General features: G+C 42.5%; 1 protein-coding gene across 1 annotated transcript; it reads left to right on the top strand.

Annotated features, from left to right (window-relative positions):
* Window positions 1-2,316: 2,316 nt before the first annotated feature.
* Window positions 2,317-15,484, top strand: COX7A2L (cytochrome c oxidase subunit 7A2 like). Its single transcript, XM_007970825.3, has 3 exons — window positions 2,317-2,453; window positions 12,613-12,744; window positions 14,619-15,484. Exons 1-3 carry the CDS (start codon window positions 2,382-2,384, stop codon window positions 14,757-14,759), a joined length of 345 nt encoding a protein of 114 aa, XP_007969016.1. The 5' UTR covers window positions 2,317-2,381; the 3' UTR covers window positions 14,760-15,484.
* Window positions 15,485-18,278: the final 2,794 nt, after the last annotated feature.

Below are 18,278 nucleotides of genomic sequence, written 5' to 3'. Positions count from 1 at the left end.
CCACTGAACAGCCCGGCTGTTGTAACATTTTCAGGATTCTTAATTTATGTCTTGCAGGATCTAAAATCAGATGGCAGGAACTTTAAGAAAATAACCAGTGTTGACAGGCACCTTATAAAAGAAGCTGGTACACCTTAGTGCTGCTAAAAGTTCGAGAATATTCTTTAGTTTCTTCTTCCAAAATATGTCCAGAAGTCAGTGGGATGGAGACAGTAGCTGTCTGAAATCATTTAATTTCTCTTTTCAATCTAAACTCTACAAAAGACTTTTCTTTCACTCAGTATTTGCTAGCACCTGGGACTCAAGAAGGCTAATGCCAATGGATCATTTTCTTTTGAGGTAGTCAAACTTTTTGTCTGTAGAAAAATCTTCCTGAATCTATTCAGTATCAAAACATGGGGTGGGCCTGGCACGGTGGCTCACGCCTGTAATCCCAGCACTTTGGGAGTCTGAGTTCGGCAGATCACTTGAGCCCAGGGAGTTTGAGACCAGCCTGGGAAACATGGTGAAACCCCAGCTCTACTAAAATACAAAAAATTAGCCAGGCATGGTGGCACGCACCTGTGGTTCCAGCTACCCTGGAGACTGAGGTAGGAGAATCACTTGAGCCTGGGAAGTCAAAGCTGCAATGAGCCAAGATCACAACCCTGCACTCCAGCCTGGATGACAGAGTGAGACTCTCTTTCAAAATAAAAATAAATAAATAAATAGGAAATCACTAGTCCCAAACCACTTATCCTTGGAGAAATATGGACATAAACCCAAATCGCATGTTCTTTCCATTATATCACAATACTGCTTTGTAAAAGTGGCAACTTTGGGCCAGCTTACATGAATCCGCTGAAACCTTTACAACGTATTGGCAGTGCTGCATACTTGGGGCTCTTAAACTTAGGCCTGCAACCAGGATGCTGGTGTACACCCTCACCTGGAGTGCTCAGCTTTGATCCTCCTTTTTTCAGAATGGCTTCATATCTGTTTATTTGTAACATAGTGCTTAACAGTAGGAAGTCTTGAGCCAAATGCCTAGCTTTGCCACTTACCCCTGACCTGAGCAAGTTACTTAGCTTCTTCAGGAGTCATTTTCCTGTATTGTAAATGGAGATGAGAATAGCACTTACCTTATAGGATTGTTGTGAAGATTAAATGAGTTTAGGAAAATGCTCTATATAGGTTTGTTAGTATCATCCATTAATTTGCAACATGATTTCATAAATGCATCTAGAATATGCCTGTGTAAACCTATAGTTCTGGTCCATCCCTGGAGAGTAAGAAACTAGTATACTCCTTTTACACGGTACCTTGCACACAGCACAGGCTTAACAGACATACTTAAATTGAACTGAAGCGAATGCTACTAGAACTAAAAGTGGTAGTTCCAGATCTTTCAGGCTCAAGGTCCAGATTTTACAAGTGTTTCTGATCACCCTCCCCCTACCTCATTTATCGCAAAGAGCGGAGGCCAGGAAAAGGATGAATAACCAATGACCTTAAAACCCAGGTGAGAGTAAAAACCAGTTCTGATAAACTGTGTGACATTTACATCCTGGTACCTAAGCTTTAGGTCACTCTGCATGTGTAATTCCTCTGCACAAAGCCCAGGAGGCTACTTTTATATTATTGGGGCAAATCTCCCAACAGCCCTCGGTACTAAACAGCCTTCAGCAGGTGCTTCCAAATTTTCTTATTTGCTTCAACTCCCAGGTTGCCAGGGGAAGCTTGGCGACAGGTCTATACTCCTGGGCAGACTGAGTCACAGCAGGATACTTCAAGAGGTGCTCTAGGTCGGAAGGAAATAAATGAGACTACGATCAAGTAAAGTTTGGTAAAGGAAGAGACGCCTTCACCCCGACGACCAGGCGGTGGCCCCCCAGCACACTCTCTCCGCTGGTGGAGTTCCCACCCGGCCTCGATATAGTCCCGCCCCTACCAGACCACGCCCACCAATCACTGCCCTCTCCCTCCCAGGCCCCGCCTAGAGCCGGCCCCTCTTAGAGCCTGCCCCCCACCTGACTCAGACACTGCCGGGCTTAGTCCGCCGGGCTTAGTCCGCGAGGCGCTTGCGCATTTCTTGAGTTGTCGTGGCACTGCCCAAATCTAAATGGGGGGAAGAGGGAACTTCATATTTCCTACAGACTCCGCCAGAGCGGCTTTTCGTGCTCTCTTAGAGCTAGTTTTGCCTTTCGTGATCCTGAGAACCCTGGCTTTTGGTTCCCCAATGCGGCTTAAGAGGGCAGGTTTTAAGTTAGGCGATCTTCGGGCAGCCCTAGTCCCGGCATCGGGTCCTTGCGCTGACTCTTGGGACCACGGCCTGGGAGGCGGGGTCCTTCTCTGGGGCGGTCGCGTTGGCAGCGCATGCAGGAAGCCGGACTCTGGGCGTCATGTACTACAAATTTAGTGGCTTCACGCAGAAGTTGACGGGAGCGTGGGCTTCGGAGGCCTATAGCCCGCAGGTACGAGTGGCGCCTAGCCAGCTCGGACATGAGAAGTGGCAGCCCGAGCTTCGGCGACAAGCAGTCGCGGTGTTGGAGCCAGGAGAGGCTTCTGCCCGCTGTCGAGTTCGTTTCTGTTCTTGCACCTTCCGGGGCCTCTCCACACCAGCGTACGGTGGTCACTGAGGCTTCTCTTTGTGTATCCGCTCACCTGGTGGGGCTGGCCTGGCGTGGAAGTTTGGTCTGGCACACTGCAGGGGTCAAGGTGACCCCTGGGGTCACTTGTCTAAAAGGGATGGTTTGGGGGAGTCCCCACTGTGACCCGAGTCAGAGGTTCGGCCTTCTCCCTCTCTTTGAAGACATCTGGCTTTCGGCCTCCCTGTCGTTTCTTTGTCACCTCCTGCCACAGCCCCATAGGCAGCCTAACTTGAGCACGAGATTAGAGAGCGGGGATAAAGGCTTTTAGGGAAACCGTGGGGCAGGGGGTTGGGGGGCTGTGATCTGGGTTAGGAGATTTAACAGGTTACTTAACACGTTCAGGGAGGGAAGTTGCATGCAGCGGGGTTACACTTTCCCGATTGTAAAATGTTTGACAGATGCTCATTGTTTGGGTAGTCTGAAAAGTATTCCATTTCACGCAGGTTCTGCCAATTGGAGTTTGAGTCTCCATGTGTTGTGGGTAAACGAGGGATTTTAGAGCCCAGACGTGCCCTTTCAAATCATGGCGTTTTCTGCTTTAATTGTGTGACCTTGGCCAGGTTACTTAATTTATTGTGAACTCAGCTTCATCCAGGGTGGCGTTAGTACACTTTAAATGAGGTGTGTCAAGTGACCAGCAGTTTGGGCAGGTGGTTGGTTCTGAATAAGTGTTAACCGTTCATCAGAAGCTGTCTGAGACAGTATATTCCCTCCTCATCCTCCTAGAGAAGTGTGGGAAGGGTCGGTGAGATACGCAGTTAGACTGCAGTAGTAAGGGACCCAGGTGGGGTGTAAAGGATACTCCATTACTGTTGCTTCATTCTCCTTTTTCTGTGGGACACTGCAAATTGCCCCAAGAGGCAGATGTTTAAGAAGTCAGACCTGGTACTATGGCTCACGCCTGTAAATCACAGCACTTTGGGAGGCTGAGACGGCAGGGTCGCTTGAGTCCAGGAGTTTGAGATCACCTGGGGCAACATAGTGAGACCCTGTCTTTAAAAACAAAAACTAAAAAGCAGAATGATTCTAATCTAGGATAGGAAGGGCAAGTTTTTGTTGTTGTTGTTGTTGTTTTGCGCGAGTTAATGGGGGAGTTGCGGTGGGAACGGAAAGGAAGAGTTTAGGGTTTATAAATGTTGAGCTTGTGATATGTCATGCTTGGTAGCAGCTAGATTTTTGAATATGGAGTTTAATAAAGTTGGATGTCTTCAGCCCATAGGTGGTAGAATCTGGTGGGTAAATTACCCAGAAGTTTGTAGGGAAGAAAGATTGGATCATAGTTCAAGAGTACAGAAGCATGAAGGGAGGGTGGAGAAGGAAAATGTGTTTAAAGAATAGACCGGGTGAGAAGGGAAACCAGTGTGGAGTCACCGAAATCAAATTGGTAATGACTTGTAAGGAAGGAACAGTCAGCAGTGTTACACTTCTTTTACAGATTATGTGGGGAAATGACCATTTCTATCATCTGCTCCTATAAAGCGTATTCTTCAGTGTATGGATCTTAAATGTTACAGTTTGATGAGTTTGGACAAACCCACGTGCTGTGTAACCACACCTCCCTCAATATACAGAATGTTACATCATCCCAGGAAGTTCCCTGGTACCCTCTGTCAATCCCTGCCACCTTCCTATTCTGACTTTTATCATCATAAATAGATAGTTTTCCCTTTTTTTGGACTTCATGTAAATGGAAGCAGCTCTCACCCAGGCTGGAGTGTAATGGCACAGTCATAGTTCACTGTAGACTTTCATTCCTGGGCTCAAGTAATCGTCCTACTTTCGCCTCTGAAAATGCTGGGATTACAGATGTGAGCCACCATGTCTGGCTGCTAGCCTATTTAAGTATTTTTGAGGTTAGTCCATGTTGTACGTATCAGTAGTTAATCCTTTTATCCTCTTATTCTTCTGTAGGGTTTCATTTTATAAATATATCACAGTTTATTCTGTTGGTGGTAGTAGATGTTCTTTTATTTTTTAAAAATATTTTTTGAGGCAGGCTCTTGCTGTGTTGCACAGTCTGATCTTGAACTTTTGGGCTCAGGCAGTCCTCTCACCTCAGCCCCCTGAGTGACTGGGGTTACAGATGTGTACCACCACACCTGGTTTATGTTCTTTTAATATATCTTTAGCCTAATCTAGGTTTTGTTGCTTAGTAAGAAAAAAGTAAATTTTTTGACTAAAAACTGGCATATTGTAATAAAATGGGCACTTGGCAGAGATGACCTTGAGATGAGTTTGATACAGATAGTGCTTTCAGATTTCTAGTACCTCTCCTCGTGAATCGTGTTTCTCTTGAGAATTTGAACTTCTTAATTACTTAAAGATGCCTCAAACTATGTTGAAAAGAAGTGATATTGTGTAGGCTTTATATGAATTGTAAATTTCTGAGTGATTGTGACAGGTGCCCTCCCAACTAGGTGCTCTGAGTTTGGTAATTAGGAGTATTTCAGCTTTTTCCTTTCCTGGAAATATATAATGAAGATGTTTGTAATTTTTAGTAGTAAGTAAAGTGAATAATTTACCATGCATTAAATAACATAATATGGAAAAGGTGGTTCAGTAACAATCACACAGATAGAGATTTGTAAGTCAGCTTGACAGCGAGTGGTTGGTGGGATGGCGTTTTCCATTGGTTGAAAAGCATCTTCCTTATCTTTCTCTGAACTGCGTCAACAATAAATTGAGACCAATAAGCACATGAACATGTTTAACATCTTTAGTTATTAGAGAAGAGCAAGTCACAACCACAGTGAGATACCATTTAATATCCACCAGAATGCCTAGAATCAAAAAGACAGATGATAACAACTATTGGTGAGGATGTAGAGAAGCGAAACCTATTACATTTGTGGTGGGATGGTGGGAATGGTAAAATGACGCAGCCACTTTGGAAAACAGTTTGGCAGTTTGTTAAAAAGGAAATGTAATTTTACTGTGTGATCTAGGAATTCCTCTCCCAGTTAAGATGGCAGAATGGTATTCTAGATAAAGGTAACTGTGAGAGTAATGGAAGGGAGGGGGTCTGGAGGAGAAGTGTTGAGTAGGTAAGTTTGACTGTGGAGGATGGAGGTAAATCATGAAGGGCCTAGGATGGTAGGACTTAATTTTGTGAGGCACGAGTAGGAAGTTACAGAGCAACTTGATGCAGAGTTGTGATAGAGTTTGTCCTTTCAGATGAGACAGATGTTGGGGATGAGGAGGGAGGGCTTCAGGATGATTGGTGAATTGGTGCTTTTCACAGTGACAGGGAGTTCCTGAATGGGCTTATGAGTGAATTTTGGACATGATGAGTGTGCGGTGTCAGAAGGACACGGAGGTAGGTGGTGATGTCTAGCTTACAATTAGAAATAAATAGAGGTCAGGTGTGGTGGCTCACCCTGGTAATCCCAGTGTTTTGGGAGGTGAGGGCAGGAGAATAGCTTGAGGCCAGGAGTTTGGGACCAGCCTCGGCAACACAGTGAGACCCCATCTCTACAAAAAAAATAAGAAAAATTAGCTGGGCATGGTGACACATACTTGTAGTCCTAGCTACTCAGGAGGCTGAGGTGGGAGGATCACTTGAGCCCAGGAGTTTGAGGCTGCAGTGAGCTGTGATCAATGCATTGCACTCCAACCTGGGTGACTGTAAGATCCTGTCTATAAACAAAACAAAACAAAAAGCCAAATGAATTGAGTCATTGCAGATTGAAACTGGTTTCCAGTCCTAAATCACAGTGAAAAGTTTGTACATTTCTATCATTTAAAAATTAAAATTATGAGGAGTAATCCTCTTTTCCCTCCACCCTCTTCCCCAAACCTAGGAGGTAGAAGAAAAGGAAAATGTTACAACCAACTTTTAGAGGGAAAATCATTTTTACTTTTCTTTTTTTTTTTTTGAGACGGAGTCTGGCTTTGTGGTCCAGGCTGGAGTACAGTGGTGCAATCTCAGCTCACTGCAAGCTCTGCCTCACGGGTTCACACCATTCTTCTGCCTCAGACTCCTCAGTAGCTGGGACTACAGGTGCTCGCCACCACATCTGGCTAATTTTTTGTATTTTTATTAGAGACGAGGTTTCACCGTGTTAGCCAGGATGGTCTTGATTTCCTGACCTTGTGATCCGCCCGCCTCGGCCTCCCAAAGTACTGGGATTACAGGCGTGAGCCACTGGGCCCGGCATGTTTACTTTTCTCTTTAAAAATTTGGAGCAATTGAAATAAACTAGGAAAAACTCAATTACTAAACGTGGTTAAGGTTGAATGGTTCTTAATTTTGGAGGTGGGCTTATTTAAGCAGCTAAGAGATTCAGGATTAAAAAGTAAAGTATGTGATTTTTCTTGATCTATGATCCACTTATTTTTAATTTTATTTTGATACAGGGTCTCTGTCGCCCAGGTGGAGTATAGTGGCATGATCATGGCTCACTACAGCCTTGACCACCTGGGCTCAAGTCATCTTCCCACCTCAGCTTCCTAAGTAGCTGGGACCACAGGTGTGCACCACTGTACCTGGCTAATTTTTTGATATTTTGTAGAAACAAAGTCTCAATATGTTGCCCAGGCTGATCTCAAACTCCTGAGTGAAGTGATTCTCCCACCTCAGCCTCCCAAAGCGGTGGGACCACAGGCATGAGCCATCACACCCGGCCTGTCCACTTACTGTAAGAACAGCTTTCAGTTATTTTCTTATTGCTGTGGGAATTGTGGATGCCCTGCCATCAAATACCAATTTATCAGACTTTGTTTTTGAGATACTGAAACCTACATTGTGGTGAAGCTATAGCCTTCTTTAGTTTATTTAAACATTCTGCATGTATTGAGTGAATGCGCCTTCTCTGCCAGTTGCTTTTCTAAGTCTTGGAATATAGGAGCAGTGAGCAAGATGTGCCTAAATCCTGTGCTCATGGAGCTTCCGTTGTAGTGGGGGAGACACAGTAAGCAAAGTAAAATGTAGTATGTTAGGTGGTGATAAGTGCTGTGGAAAAAAATAAAGAGGGTAAGTTGTTAGTAGGGCAAGGGGGAGGACATGCGGTTTTTGAAAGGCTGGTCAGAAAGATCTCACTGAGAAGGTGGCTTATGGGGATGGGTAAAGACCTGAAGAACGTGAGGGTATAAGCCACATGGATCCACGTGCCTGGGGAAGAGCATTCTAGGCAGAGAGAACATGGCTGTGCTTGGGAGGTTTCAGGAGCTAGATCAGTGGGCTAGGGAGGAGGAGGGGAATGATAGAAGTGGGGCTAGGCTGGGGTGCAGTGGCTCATGCCTGTAATCCCAGCTCTTCGGGTGGCTGAGGCTGGAGGATCTGCTTGAGCTAAGGAGTTTGAGACTAGCCAACATAGAGGAACTCTGTGTCTACAAAAAAATTTTTTTTTTTTTTTTTTAAAATACAGTTTTGCTTTTGTTGCCCAGGCTGGAATGCAGTGGTGCAATCTCGGCTCACCGCAACCTCTGCCCCCTGGGTTCAAGCAATTCTCCTGGCTCAGCCTCCTGAGTAGCTGGGATTACAGGCATGTGCCACCAAGCCCAGCTAATTTAGTATTTTTAGTAGAGATAGTGTTTCTCCATGTTGGTCAGGCTGGTCTTGAACTCCCAACCTCAGGTGATCCCCCTGCCTTGGCTTCCCAAAGTGCTGGGATTACAGGTATGAGCCACCGCGCCCGGCCTACAATTTTTAAAAAAATTAGCTGGATGTGGTGGTGCACGCCTGTCATCTCAGCTACTCAGGAGGTTGAAGTGGGTGGGTTCCTTAAGCCTGGGAGGCTGAGGCTACAGTGAGCTGTGATTGTACCACTGCACTCCAGCCTGAATGACAGAGCAAGACCCTGTCTCAAAAAATAAAAAATAAGGGGCTAAGAAAGGGATGCACTTTGTAGAGCTCAGAAAGTCATTGTGAGAACTTTAGGGGTCACTCAGTGAGATAGGAGGCCTTTTGGAGGGTTTGAGCTGACTAGTGACATCCTGTGTTTTAATGAAATCATTGGTTGCTGTAATAAGAGTAGACTTCATGGCAGCAAACGAGTGGAAGCCGAGAGACCAATTGGGAGGCTGTTGTGGAAATCCAGGGGCTTAGACTCGAGTGTGAATTGGTGGAGGTAGGTGAGAAGTGGTCAGATTCTGAATATATTTTGAAGGTAGAGCCTCATACATTTACAGTATATGAGGGAGAGGTGTCAATAATATTTCCAAGGTTTTGGCCAGGTGCGGAGGCTCACGCCTGTAATCCCAGCACTTTGCGAGGCCAAGGTGGGCAGATCACCTGAGGTGAGGAGTTCAAGACCAGCCTGACCAGTATGGCGAAACCCTGTCTCTACTAAAAATATAAAAATTAGCCAGGCGTGGTGGTATACACCTGTAGTCCCAGCTACATGGGAGGCTGAGGCAGGAGAATCGCTTGAACCCGGGAGGTGGAGGTTGCAGTGAGCCAAGATGCGCTACTGCACTCCAGCCTGGATGATAGAGTGAGACTTCGTCTCAAAAAAATAAAAAGAATATTTCCAAGGTTTTGGCCTGAGTGCCTGGAAGTTTGGCACCGTCGTTGTTGTGATGAGGAGGGACATGTTTGAGACTGACAGTTCTTGCAGTCTTGGAGTAGGCAGAGGTGAAGAGATTTATGCCGAATCCTCTCCTGTAGATAAAACTTCCTGGTCATTTCCAATCTTGAGAAGCCTAGTGCTAGTGATCCAGCTGCCTTGAGACATTGGGAATGTTCACTACCTTTTCCTGTGGTACCAGAACAGCGAAGTTACCGGTAGTATGGTGTAATGAAAACGTGAGTTTGAATCCCATCTTCCTTATGGGATCTCTGAGCATTGTTTTAATCAGCTGTAACATGGGCTAATCATAACTTATTTATAGGGTTGTTCCGAAGATTAAATTCAACAGAGTGAGACCCTGCCTCAAAAATAAATAAATAAATAAATAAATAAATAAAATGAATTTGATAGTTACAAAGACTGTGGAAAGTTGAAAAACTTAGTATTATAAACAAAAACAGAATGAGGCTGGACTTGATGGCTCACACCTGTAATCCCAGCACTTTGAAGGCTCAGGTGGGAGGATTGCTGGAGCTCAGGAGTTCAAGACCGGCCTGGGCAACATAGCCAGACCCTGTCTACAAAAAATTAAAAATTTAGCCAGGTGTGGTGACGTTTTCTTGTAGTCCCAGATACTCAGGGGGCTGAGGCAGTTAGATCACTTGAGCCTGGGAATTGGAGGCTGCAGTGAGTCAGGATCATGCCACCGCACTCCAGCCTGAGTGACAAAGCAAGAGCCTGGCCCAAAAAGGAAAAAAGGCAGAATGGGCCGGGTGTGGTGGCTCACGCCTGTAATCCCAGCACTTTGGGAGGCCAAGGTTGGTGGATCACCTGAGGTCAGGAGTTTGAGACCAGCCTGGCCAACATGGCGAAACCCCGTCTCTATGAAAAATACAAAAATTAGCTGGGTGTGGTGGCACGTACCTGTAGTCCCAGCTACTCAGGAGGCTGAGACAGGAGAATGGCTTGAACCTGAGAGGTGGAGGTTGTTGTGAGCCGAGATTGCACCACTGCACTCCAGCCAGGGCAACAGAGTGAGACTCTGTCTCAAAAAAAAAAAAAAAAAAAAAAAAAGGCAGAATGTAGGACTTTACACTGACTATTAAGTCATTAAACCTGAATAAACACTGGAGGCAAATTTACAATTTGTAACAATTAATGGGATAAGATAATGAGATTATAGGTAACTTCAGTTCTATAAATTTTTACAATATTATAAAGGGAAATACAGAATTAATTTAAAATTAAGATGGTTGATATTCCTGTTTTCAGATGATACTGTTCAAAAACCTTGCTGTAGTTTTGAATCACTGCATGGTTGGACAAACAAATATAATCCCTTCAAAAATACTCTCACATTAGTCCTGTCGAAACATGAGTTTACTTTCAAACCATTTTTGTAGATCCTTGGTAGAAAGGGTTTTTACATTTTTGCGTTCAAGAAGAAATGGTTATTTCAAGGAGAAAATATGGTGAGCTCACAGAATGATATAAAGGAGTATCTGACATTCTGTATCCAGTTCAAACCACGATCCTTGTTAGCCTTTTGATCTTGATCGCAGAGCCTCTGTTTGCCTCTCTGACTCCTCTGACGCTTTGTTTTGAGTGTGTTACATTTCTGAATGTAGGCCGACATCTTACTGACCAAACTTTCTCTTTAAATGGGCTGTTGTTTTTAAGCAATAGTTGATGGGGGAGGGTGGGGTGCGAGTTGTGGAATACTTAAAAGCCAGGGCTCTGGACTTGAAAAAGGCGTGAGTTTGAAAACTTGACTCGCTTTTCACTATTTGATCTAAGGCAAGTTATTCTCTCTCCACTGTTTTCCTCTGAAAAATGGGAATAGTAATATCTTCATAGGGTTGCTGTCAGAATTAAGTGAGGTAATGCATATGAAATGTTTAACATAATACACTTCACAAGGGTTAAATAGATATTAGCTGCTGTTGGTTTATAACGTTAATATCCATGGTGGCTGAGATTGTGGCGATCTTATTTATTGTAGTGTAGAGTTAGTGATCAGTAATAAATGTTGAATGAATGAATACATTATTCTAGTGCAGAGTTAGTGATCAGTAATAAATGTTGAATGAATGAATACATTACAGAAAACAGGCCATGGTTCATTCCCATTTATTGTACTGTGTCAGAAGAAATAGAAGCCAAGTTTACTTTAATGCTTTATTGACCTGTTCATCTAATGCTTGCCTGGTGGGAGTAGCATTGAGGTTTTCAATATCTAATCTTTATAATAGGCCCTGTCAATTACAGGTAAATTTAGATTTCTTTGAGACAAGAATCAGTGGACTGATGACTGTATTTGGGCAAGAGGTTTCCTTCTTTGTGAAAGGAAAAGGCTGGGTTTGAATTCTGCTTTCTGACTTTAAATTTTTATTTTTCTTAGTTAGAATTTAAATAAAAGGATGATTTTTATTGGCTTATAACTCTTAGCTCCTTATTTTAATTTACAGGTTATTTCAGATTACTCTATGTATTTGTCACTGTAGGTTTACTCCTTTAAGATAAAAAAAACAGAGCTCCCTCCCTTTTTTTAAAGCAGCTTTATTGAGATATAATTTGCATAGCATACAATATGCCCATTTAAAGGGTACAATTTAGGGGTTTTTAGTGTATTCACAGATATATGCAACTACCGCCACAGTTAATTTTAGAGCGTTTTTTATCACCTCAAAAGGATACCAATATACCTTTTAACTGTTACCTCCCTAGCTCCCAAGCCCCCACCTGAAGCAACCATTAACCTACCTTCTGTCTCTACGGTTCCCTCTTCTAGACTTTCCTATGAATGGCATCATACAGTATGTGGTCTTTGGGACTGGTTTCTTTGACCCAGCATAATGTTTTAGAGGCTTATCCATGTTGTAGCATGTATCAGTACTTCTTCCCCCTTCACCTTGTTTAAATTTTTACTATATGTGTTTTCAGTTATGGGTTTATTTATGCTGAAAAGTTCATTTCAAAAAATTTTTTGTTTTGATTTTGTGTTCTGGTCCTTGAAGGCAAGTATTGTTTGTTTGTTTAGTTTTGTTTTAAACCAGTAAGGCTGTTCCACGTTGAATATTTCTTTATTGTGTGTTGGGAAAAGTTTCTGAAGTTTGCTCTGGGGTTAGACATTCCATGTTACTAGATTAGCTCATTTGGAAGAAAAAAGGGGCAGACAGATTCCTCATAAAAGCTAATGACAAGTTCATAACAGATTATAGATGTTTTACTGGTTTGCTAAGAAGATAAGACACACCAGGTATTTCTGGAAGCTCAGACTGGGCCTTCGTTGTTTTCCCCCGACCCTCACCCTCTCCCTGCAAGCATAATGGCAAGGGGTTCTTGACAGGGTTTGCTCTGGGAAAGCTGGAGAGATTTTCTTTCTGTCTCATGGTTGAATGGCTGCCTCCACTATTCCAGACAGTCTCCTCAGACATACTTTCAACTGGCCATTTTCCTTTTTTTCTCTACAGGGATTAAAGCCTGTGGTTTCCACAGAAGCACCACCTATCATATTTGCCACACCAACTAAACTGACCTCCGATTCCACAGTGTATGACTATGCTGGGAAAAACAGAGTTCCAGAGCTACAGAAGTTTTTCCAGGTGAGAGAAGATACTCTACAGCAGAGAAGCCTGTGAAATACATAGGCTTAAAAAATCCCTTATGAAACTAAATCTTAATCCAGTTTACTATCCAACCGCCTTCTTTTTTCTTTAGGTAGTATTCTCTTGATTTTAGTTTGAGCCATAAACGAATAGAACTTTATATAGGTAGATACTGATAAAAGAGGGGAGGGTGGTTAATTTCCTCATCAGTATTTAAGGGTATGAGGGTTTTGAAATGGCATGAATAGCTCTAGATCATTTATTGCATGGAAGAAGGAATAGCCTCTATAACTGAATAGCCTGTATAACTGAATAACCCAATATATATATTTGACTTTGTGACACATGTAGTGACTTGGCAGTGAGTTTTCTTCTAATTGTTCTTTGCTTGCTTGATATTAAAATTCACTGAGCTATTGCTGAAAGTAGAGGAGGTGCTTATGGGTTTGCGTATCAACAGAGAAGCCAGCATTGGAATTGAAAATATTATTAGAGTGAAACTACCTGCAAATGATTGAGAAGTTAGTGACCTGACCAAATCTTTGGTGCCATGGCAGTGCTTGCTACTGCTGTTGCTGTAAGGTAGCTTCTCTTCCTCAGAAGTAGTCCAGGTCCAGACCCATCTTGAGGATAGAGCACCTTTGTTTTGATCAGTTTAATCTCTTTTTATCTGATAAGTAAGGTTTGAGAGAGCATTTAGAATCTCAAGGTGCAGTGGGGAGGGGTTTTGGACACTGCAAAATAGGAGTTAAACAGGCCAGGTGCGGTGGCTCACTTCTGCAGCCCCAACACTTTGGGAGGCCAGGGTAGGAGGATTGCTTGATCAGCCTGGGCAGCATAACGAGATCCTGTCTCTACAAAAAAAATTAGCTGAGTGTGTTGGCACGCATCTGTAACCCCAGCTACTCCAGAGGCCGAGGCGGGAGGATCACTTTAGCCCAGGATTTTGAGGCTGCAGTGAGCTATGATTGAGCCACTGCATTCCAGCCCGGGTAACAGAGTGAGACCCAGTCTCTAAGATGATGATGATGATGGTGATGATGATGATTATGATTTAAATATCTCATGGAATTTGATTATTAAATGGGTTTAACAGTGTGACGGAAAGGGGGCAGTCGAATCCCAAATGGACTTGAACCTTTTTATTGACATGAAGTACTCCAATCCCATCCACTTATAATCAGAAGCCAAACTAAATGGAGAACTTTCTCGTGCCAGCACTTCTTTTTATCTGTTTTAACACAGAGCCTTACTCTATCACCCAGGCTGGAGTGTAGTGGCACACTCATGGCCCACTCATGGCCCACTGCATCCTTGACCTCTTGGGCTCAAGTGATCCTCCCACCTCAGCTTCCCTAATAGCTGAGACTACAGGCACACACCACCACACCTGACTAATTTTAGTTATGCTGTAGAGACAGGGTTTTGCCGTGTTGCCCAGGCTGGTCTTGAACTCCTGGGCTCAAGCCATCTGCCTGCCTTGGCCTCCCAAAGTGCTGGGATTACAGGTGTGAGCCACTGCGCCCAGCCTCTCCTGCCTGCACTTCTTTTAGCTACTGGTTACCTTTGCCTTTTAAAAAATGCACCAGTGCTCCAGTTAAGCAATATATGATAAATGTCTTAGACATTTGGAATCTTTTGCATGCATGTTCCCTGAGGCAGCATTTTGGAGAATGACTTTGGATTTACAAGCTTTAGCTACATTTATAGGAACATCTACTAGCGTTCCATGGATTAGGGCTTTTCCCACTGTCACATTTTGATGAATTACTTACAGAGTAGACAAAATTTTTTTTTTTTTTAAATTTAAAGAATAAAATTGTAAAATATTTTTCTTCTCAACCATGCCCTTGTTAATTCTTGCTTTCAAGAAAGCTGATGGTGTGCCCATCTACCTGAAACGAGGCCTGCCTGACCAAATGCTTTACCGGACCACCATGGCGCTGACTGTGGGAGGGACCATCTACTGCCTGATCGCCCTCTACATGGCTTCGCAGCCTAAAAACAAATGAGTTAGGCTGCAGAGGACTGGTTTGTTATTTGGCATAAACCCTTTGAATTTCCTTTTTCATTGTTAAATTAAAATTTTTTTTTTTACTTGGATGGCTTAATATTTTTGCAAGAAAAATAGGGAGATATGAAGATGATGTTTTGGTTTGTTTATGAAATGCATATGACTTGTCAGAGCTCATTCGACAGTTAAAGCCATTGTTTAAAGAAATGGCGCTTTGCTCTGTGTTTGTGCTCCTGATTTCCCTGGAGGTTCTAGATGAAGGCTGCACACAGGCTTGTTAACATCAGTCTGTGCTGAGGACCTCAGGGACTTGAGGTTGCATTTTTGAGCACGGGGTGCAGAAGACTTTCTGGATTTGGATGTGGCTATGGAAAGAACACAGAAGCCAAGGTCATGTGCATGAAATGAGGGGTTTGAGTTAGTCGCCTCGGGGATTTTTTCCATTTTGCAGTAAAATGTTAAATTAATGTAGCCTGCCTCTATTCTTTGGACAGTTAATTTCAAAGGGTTATTTGCCTCATCTCCTATTGTCAGTGAAATCTTATGTGTAACTGTGTGTATTTATTCCACCATGGGAACAGAGAACACCTGTTTAGTGTTGCACTTTAGACTGGTGTCTGTTTTGTTAATGCAGCTGTGCCACAAATTCTCCTTTATCTTTTAAAAATGTTATAGCTTTAAATTATGATTTATTTTGACTGTGGAATAAATACATGAATGAAACATTTTAAGTTTGAAGTTCTTTGAATGACCTTTCAGAGTAATTTCAGAACACCAGCAGCATCTTAAACCTGAGTCTAATTTCTTTCTTGTTAATTAGGCACCAGATAATCTTTACAAAATGATTCCTAAAAGTCTCATAATAGGAGTCTTAATGGCATATTGATGATTACTGTATGGTTTTTTATAAAAACCTGCCTGCCCCTTAGTGAAATGTGCCTGTAACTCACAGTTCATTTAGACACTAATTTCCTTTGCTGTCATGATTGGTAGACTTCACTTACCCTATATTAATTTTGAAAAAAGGTGGTTTTATTATATATAAAGGAATGGTTTGTATCTTACCATAGCACAGAACAGTGACCTCTTGCTCAGGATAAAATATGGTGATTTGAAAATACTCAGTAGTAGCTATGCAGTGATATATGTGTGTGTGTGTGTGTGTGTGTGTGTGTGTGTGTATATGCAAATCTAAATTTTATTCTCTGGTATTTCCCCCAAGTTTTTATTTTGAAAATTTTCAGACTACAGAAAGACTAAGCATAGTACAATATATACCTGTATATCCTTCACTTAGATCACCAGTTACCAATATGTTGGCACCTTTGCTTTTTCTTGTTCTCTCACACAGGCACACACAATGCATACATGCACACACACGTAGATCTGGTTTTTGTTGAATCACTTAAGATTGTTATGGAATTATAAATCAGCCATAAATACTTTAGCAAGTATCTCCTGAGTAAGGACATGTGTTCCTTTAGAACCATAATCCAGTTGTCAGACTCAATAAAGTTAACATTTATCACAATACTATCATGTAATATATAGTTTACTTTCAAATTTCCCTAGTTGTTCTAATAATGAGTTCTTTATAGTTGTGTTTTTAAAAAAATAACAGCTTTATTGGAATATAATTTACATACTGTAAAGTTCACCTAAAGTATACAATTCATTGGTTTTTACTGTATTTGGAGTTGTACAGCCACCACGAGAATCAATTTTAGAACACTTCTATCACCCTAAAAAGAAACCCTGTACCCCTTAACAATCACTTGCCTTCCCTCCCCAACTCCCACCTCCCAGCCCAAAGCAAGCAACTCATCTATTTTCAGTCTCTATGGATTTGTCTTTCCTAGACATTTCATATAAATATAATCATATGATGTGTGATGTATGTGACTGGCTTCTCTCAGTGTCATGTTTTTAAGACTTATCCATGTTGTGGCATGAATTGATACTTTATTCTTTTTTATGGCTGAATAGTATTCAATTGAATGGACATACTGCATTTTGTTTATCTACTCATCTATGGATGGACATTTGAGTTCTTTCCACTTTGGGGATGTTATGAATAATGCTGCTGTGAGCAATAGTGAACAAATTTTTACGTAGACATACGTTTTCATTTCTCCTGGGTATCTACCTAGGAGTGGAATTCCTGCGTCATATGATAACTCTGTTTAACATTTTGAGGAACTGCAAGACTGTTTCCAACTCAGTTGTACCATTTAACATTCTCACCAGCAGATGAAGTTCATTTTTGTTTTTGTTTTGGGTCCAGGATCCAGCCAAGGAGCATACATTGCATTTAGTTATTGTGACTTTTTTTGTTTGTTTGAGATGGAGTCTTACTCTGTCTCCAGGCTGGAGAGCGGTGGCATGATCTCGGCTCACTGCAATCTCTGCCTCCCGCGTTTAAGCGATTCTCTTGAGTCAGCCTCCCAAGTAACTAGGACTACAGGTGCACACCACCATGTCCCACTAATTGTTTGTATTTTTAGTAGAGATGGGGTTTCACCATGTTGGCCAGGATGGTCTCGATCTTCTGACCTCGTGATCCGCCCACCTCAGCCTCCCAAAGTGCTGGGATTACAGGCGTGGGCCACCGCACCTGGCATGTTGTGACTCTTTAGTCTCTCTTTATCCAGAATAGTCAGTCCCCAGTGCCCTTCCTGATAGTGACCTATTTGAAGAGTCCAGGTCAGTTGTTTTGTAGGACATTCCTCAGCTTGGATTTGTCGGATTGTCTCATTGTGGTTTCAGGTTAAACATTTTTGTCAGGAATTCTTTATAGGTGATACAGTGTCCTCATTATGTCAGGTGGTACTTGATACCAGCTTGTCCCATTATTGGTGATTCGAAGTTGTGTCTGCCAGATTTCTCCCTTGTCAAGTTGATACCCTTTCCCCTTTGCAATTAATAAGTAGCCTGAGGGGTGATATTTGAGACTGGGAATATCGTCTCCTCAGCAGTTTGCATTCTGTGTTCACTGGTCATTCTTGACTGAATTATTACTAAGGTGGTTGTAAAGTGATTTTTTCTGTTGTCATTCCTTCTACATTTTTGATATTTCTTCTGTGAAGATGAGCCTTTAAAGAAATTTGACTGAATTTCCTAATTTGATGTATAATAAGCATCTCTGCCATTATTCATTTCGATGCTGAAATGTGGCTTCTGTGTTCTGTGAGCATCTCCTATCAATCTTTGATCACCTCCCTACTTTGTGACAGACAAGATGGCTTCCATGCTGACCTTGTGTTTTCTTTACCTCAGTTTTCTCTGTTTATTATCAGGTATATTCTATGAATATATATACATGCTTTTTCTTTTTTTTTTTTCTTTTGAGATGGAGTTTTACTCTTGTTGCCAGGCTGGAGTGTAATGGCACCATCTTGGCTCACCGCAACCTCTGCTTCCCAGGTTCAAGCAATTCTTCTGCCTCAGCCTCCCGAGTAGCTGGGATTACTGGCATGCACCACCACAACTGGCTAATTTTGTATTTTTAGTAGAGACG

The sequence above is a fragment of the Chlorocebus sabaeus genome, chromosome 14 (genome assembly GCF_047675955.1).
Source record: "Chlorocebus sabaeus isolate Y175 chromosome 14, mChlSab1.0.hap1, whole genome shotgun sequence".
Classification (NCBI taxonomy): Eukaryota; Metazoa; Chordata; class Mammalia; order Primates; family Cercopithecidae; genus Chlorocebus; species Chlorocebus sabaeus.
Note: the sequence above shows the minus strand (reverse complement) of the source record. Positions and strands in the feature narration are given on the sequence as shown.

Bases quoted from the DNA above. Each gene is read 5' to 3' on its own strand.
- COX7A2L (XM_007970825.3), top strand. From the start codon at position 2,382: ATGTACTACAAATTTAGTGGCTTCACGCAGAAGTTGACGGGAGCGTGG. The intron at 2,454-12,612 runs GTACGAGTGGCG...TTTTCTCTACAG, and splicing joins CGGAGGCCTATAGCCCGCAG to GGATTAAAGCCTGTGGTTTC. The intron at 12,745-14,618 runs GTGAGAGAAGAT...CTTGCTTTCAAG, and splicing joins AGCTACAGAAGTTTTTCCAG to AAAGCTGATGGTGTGCCCAT.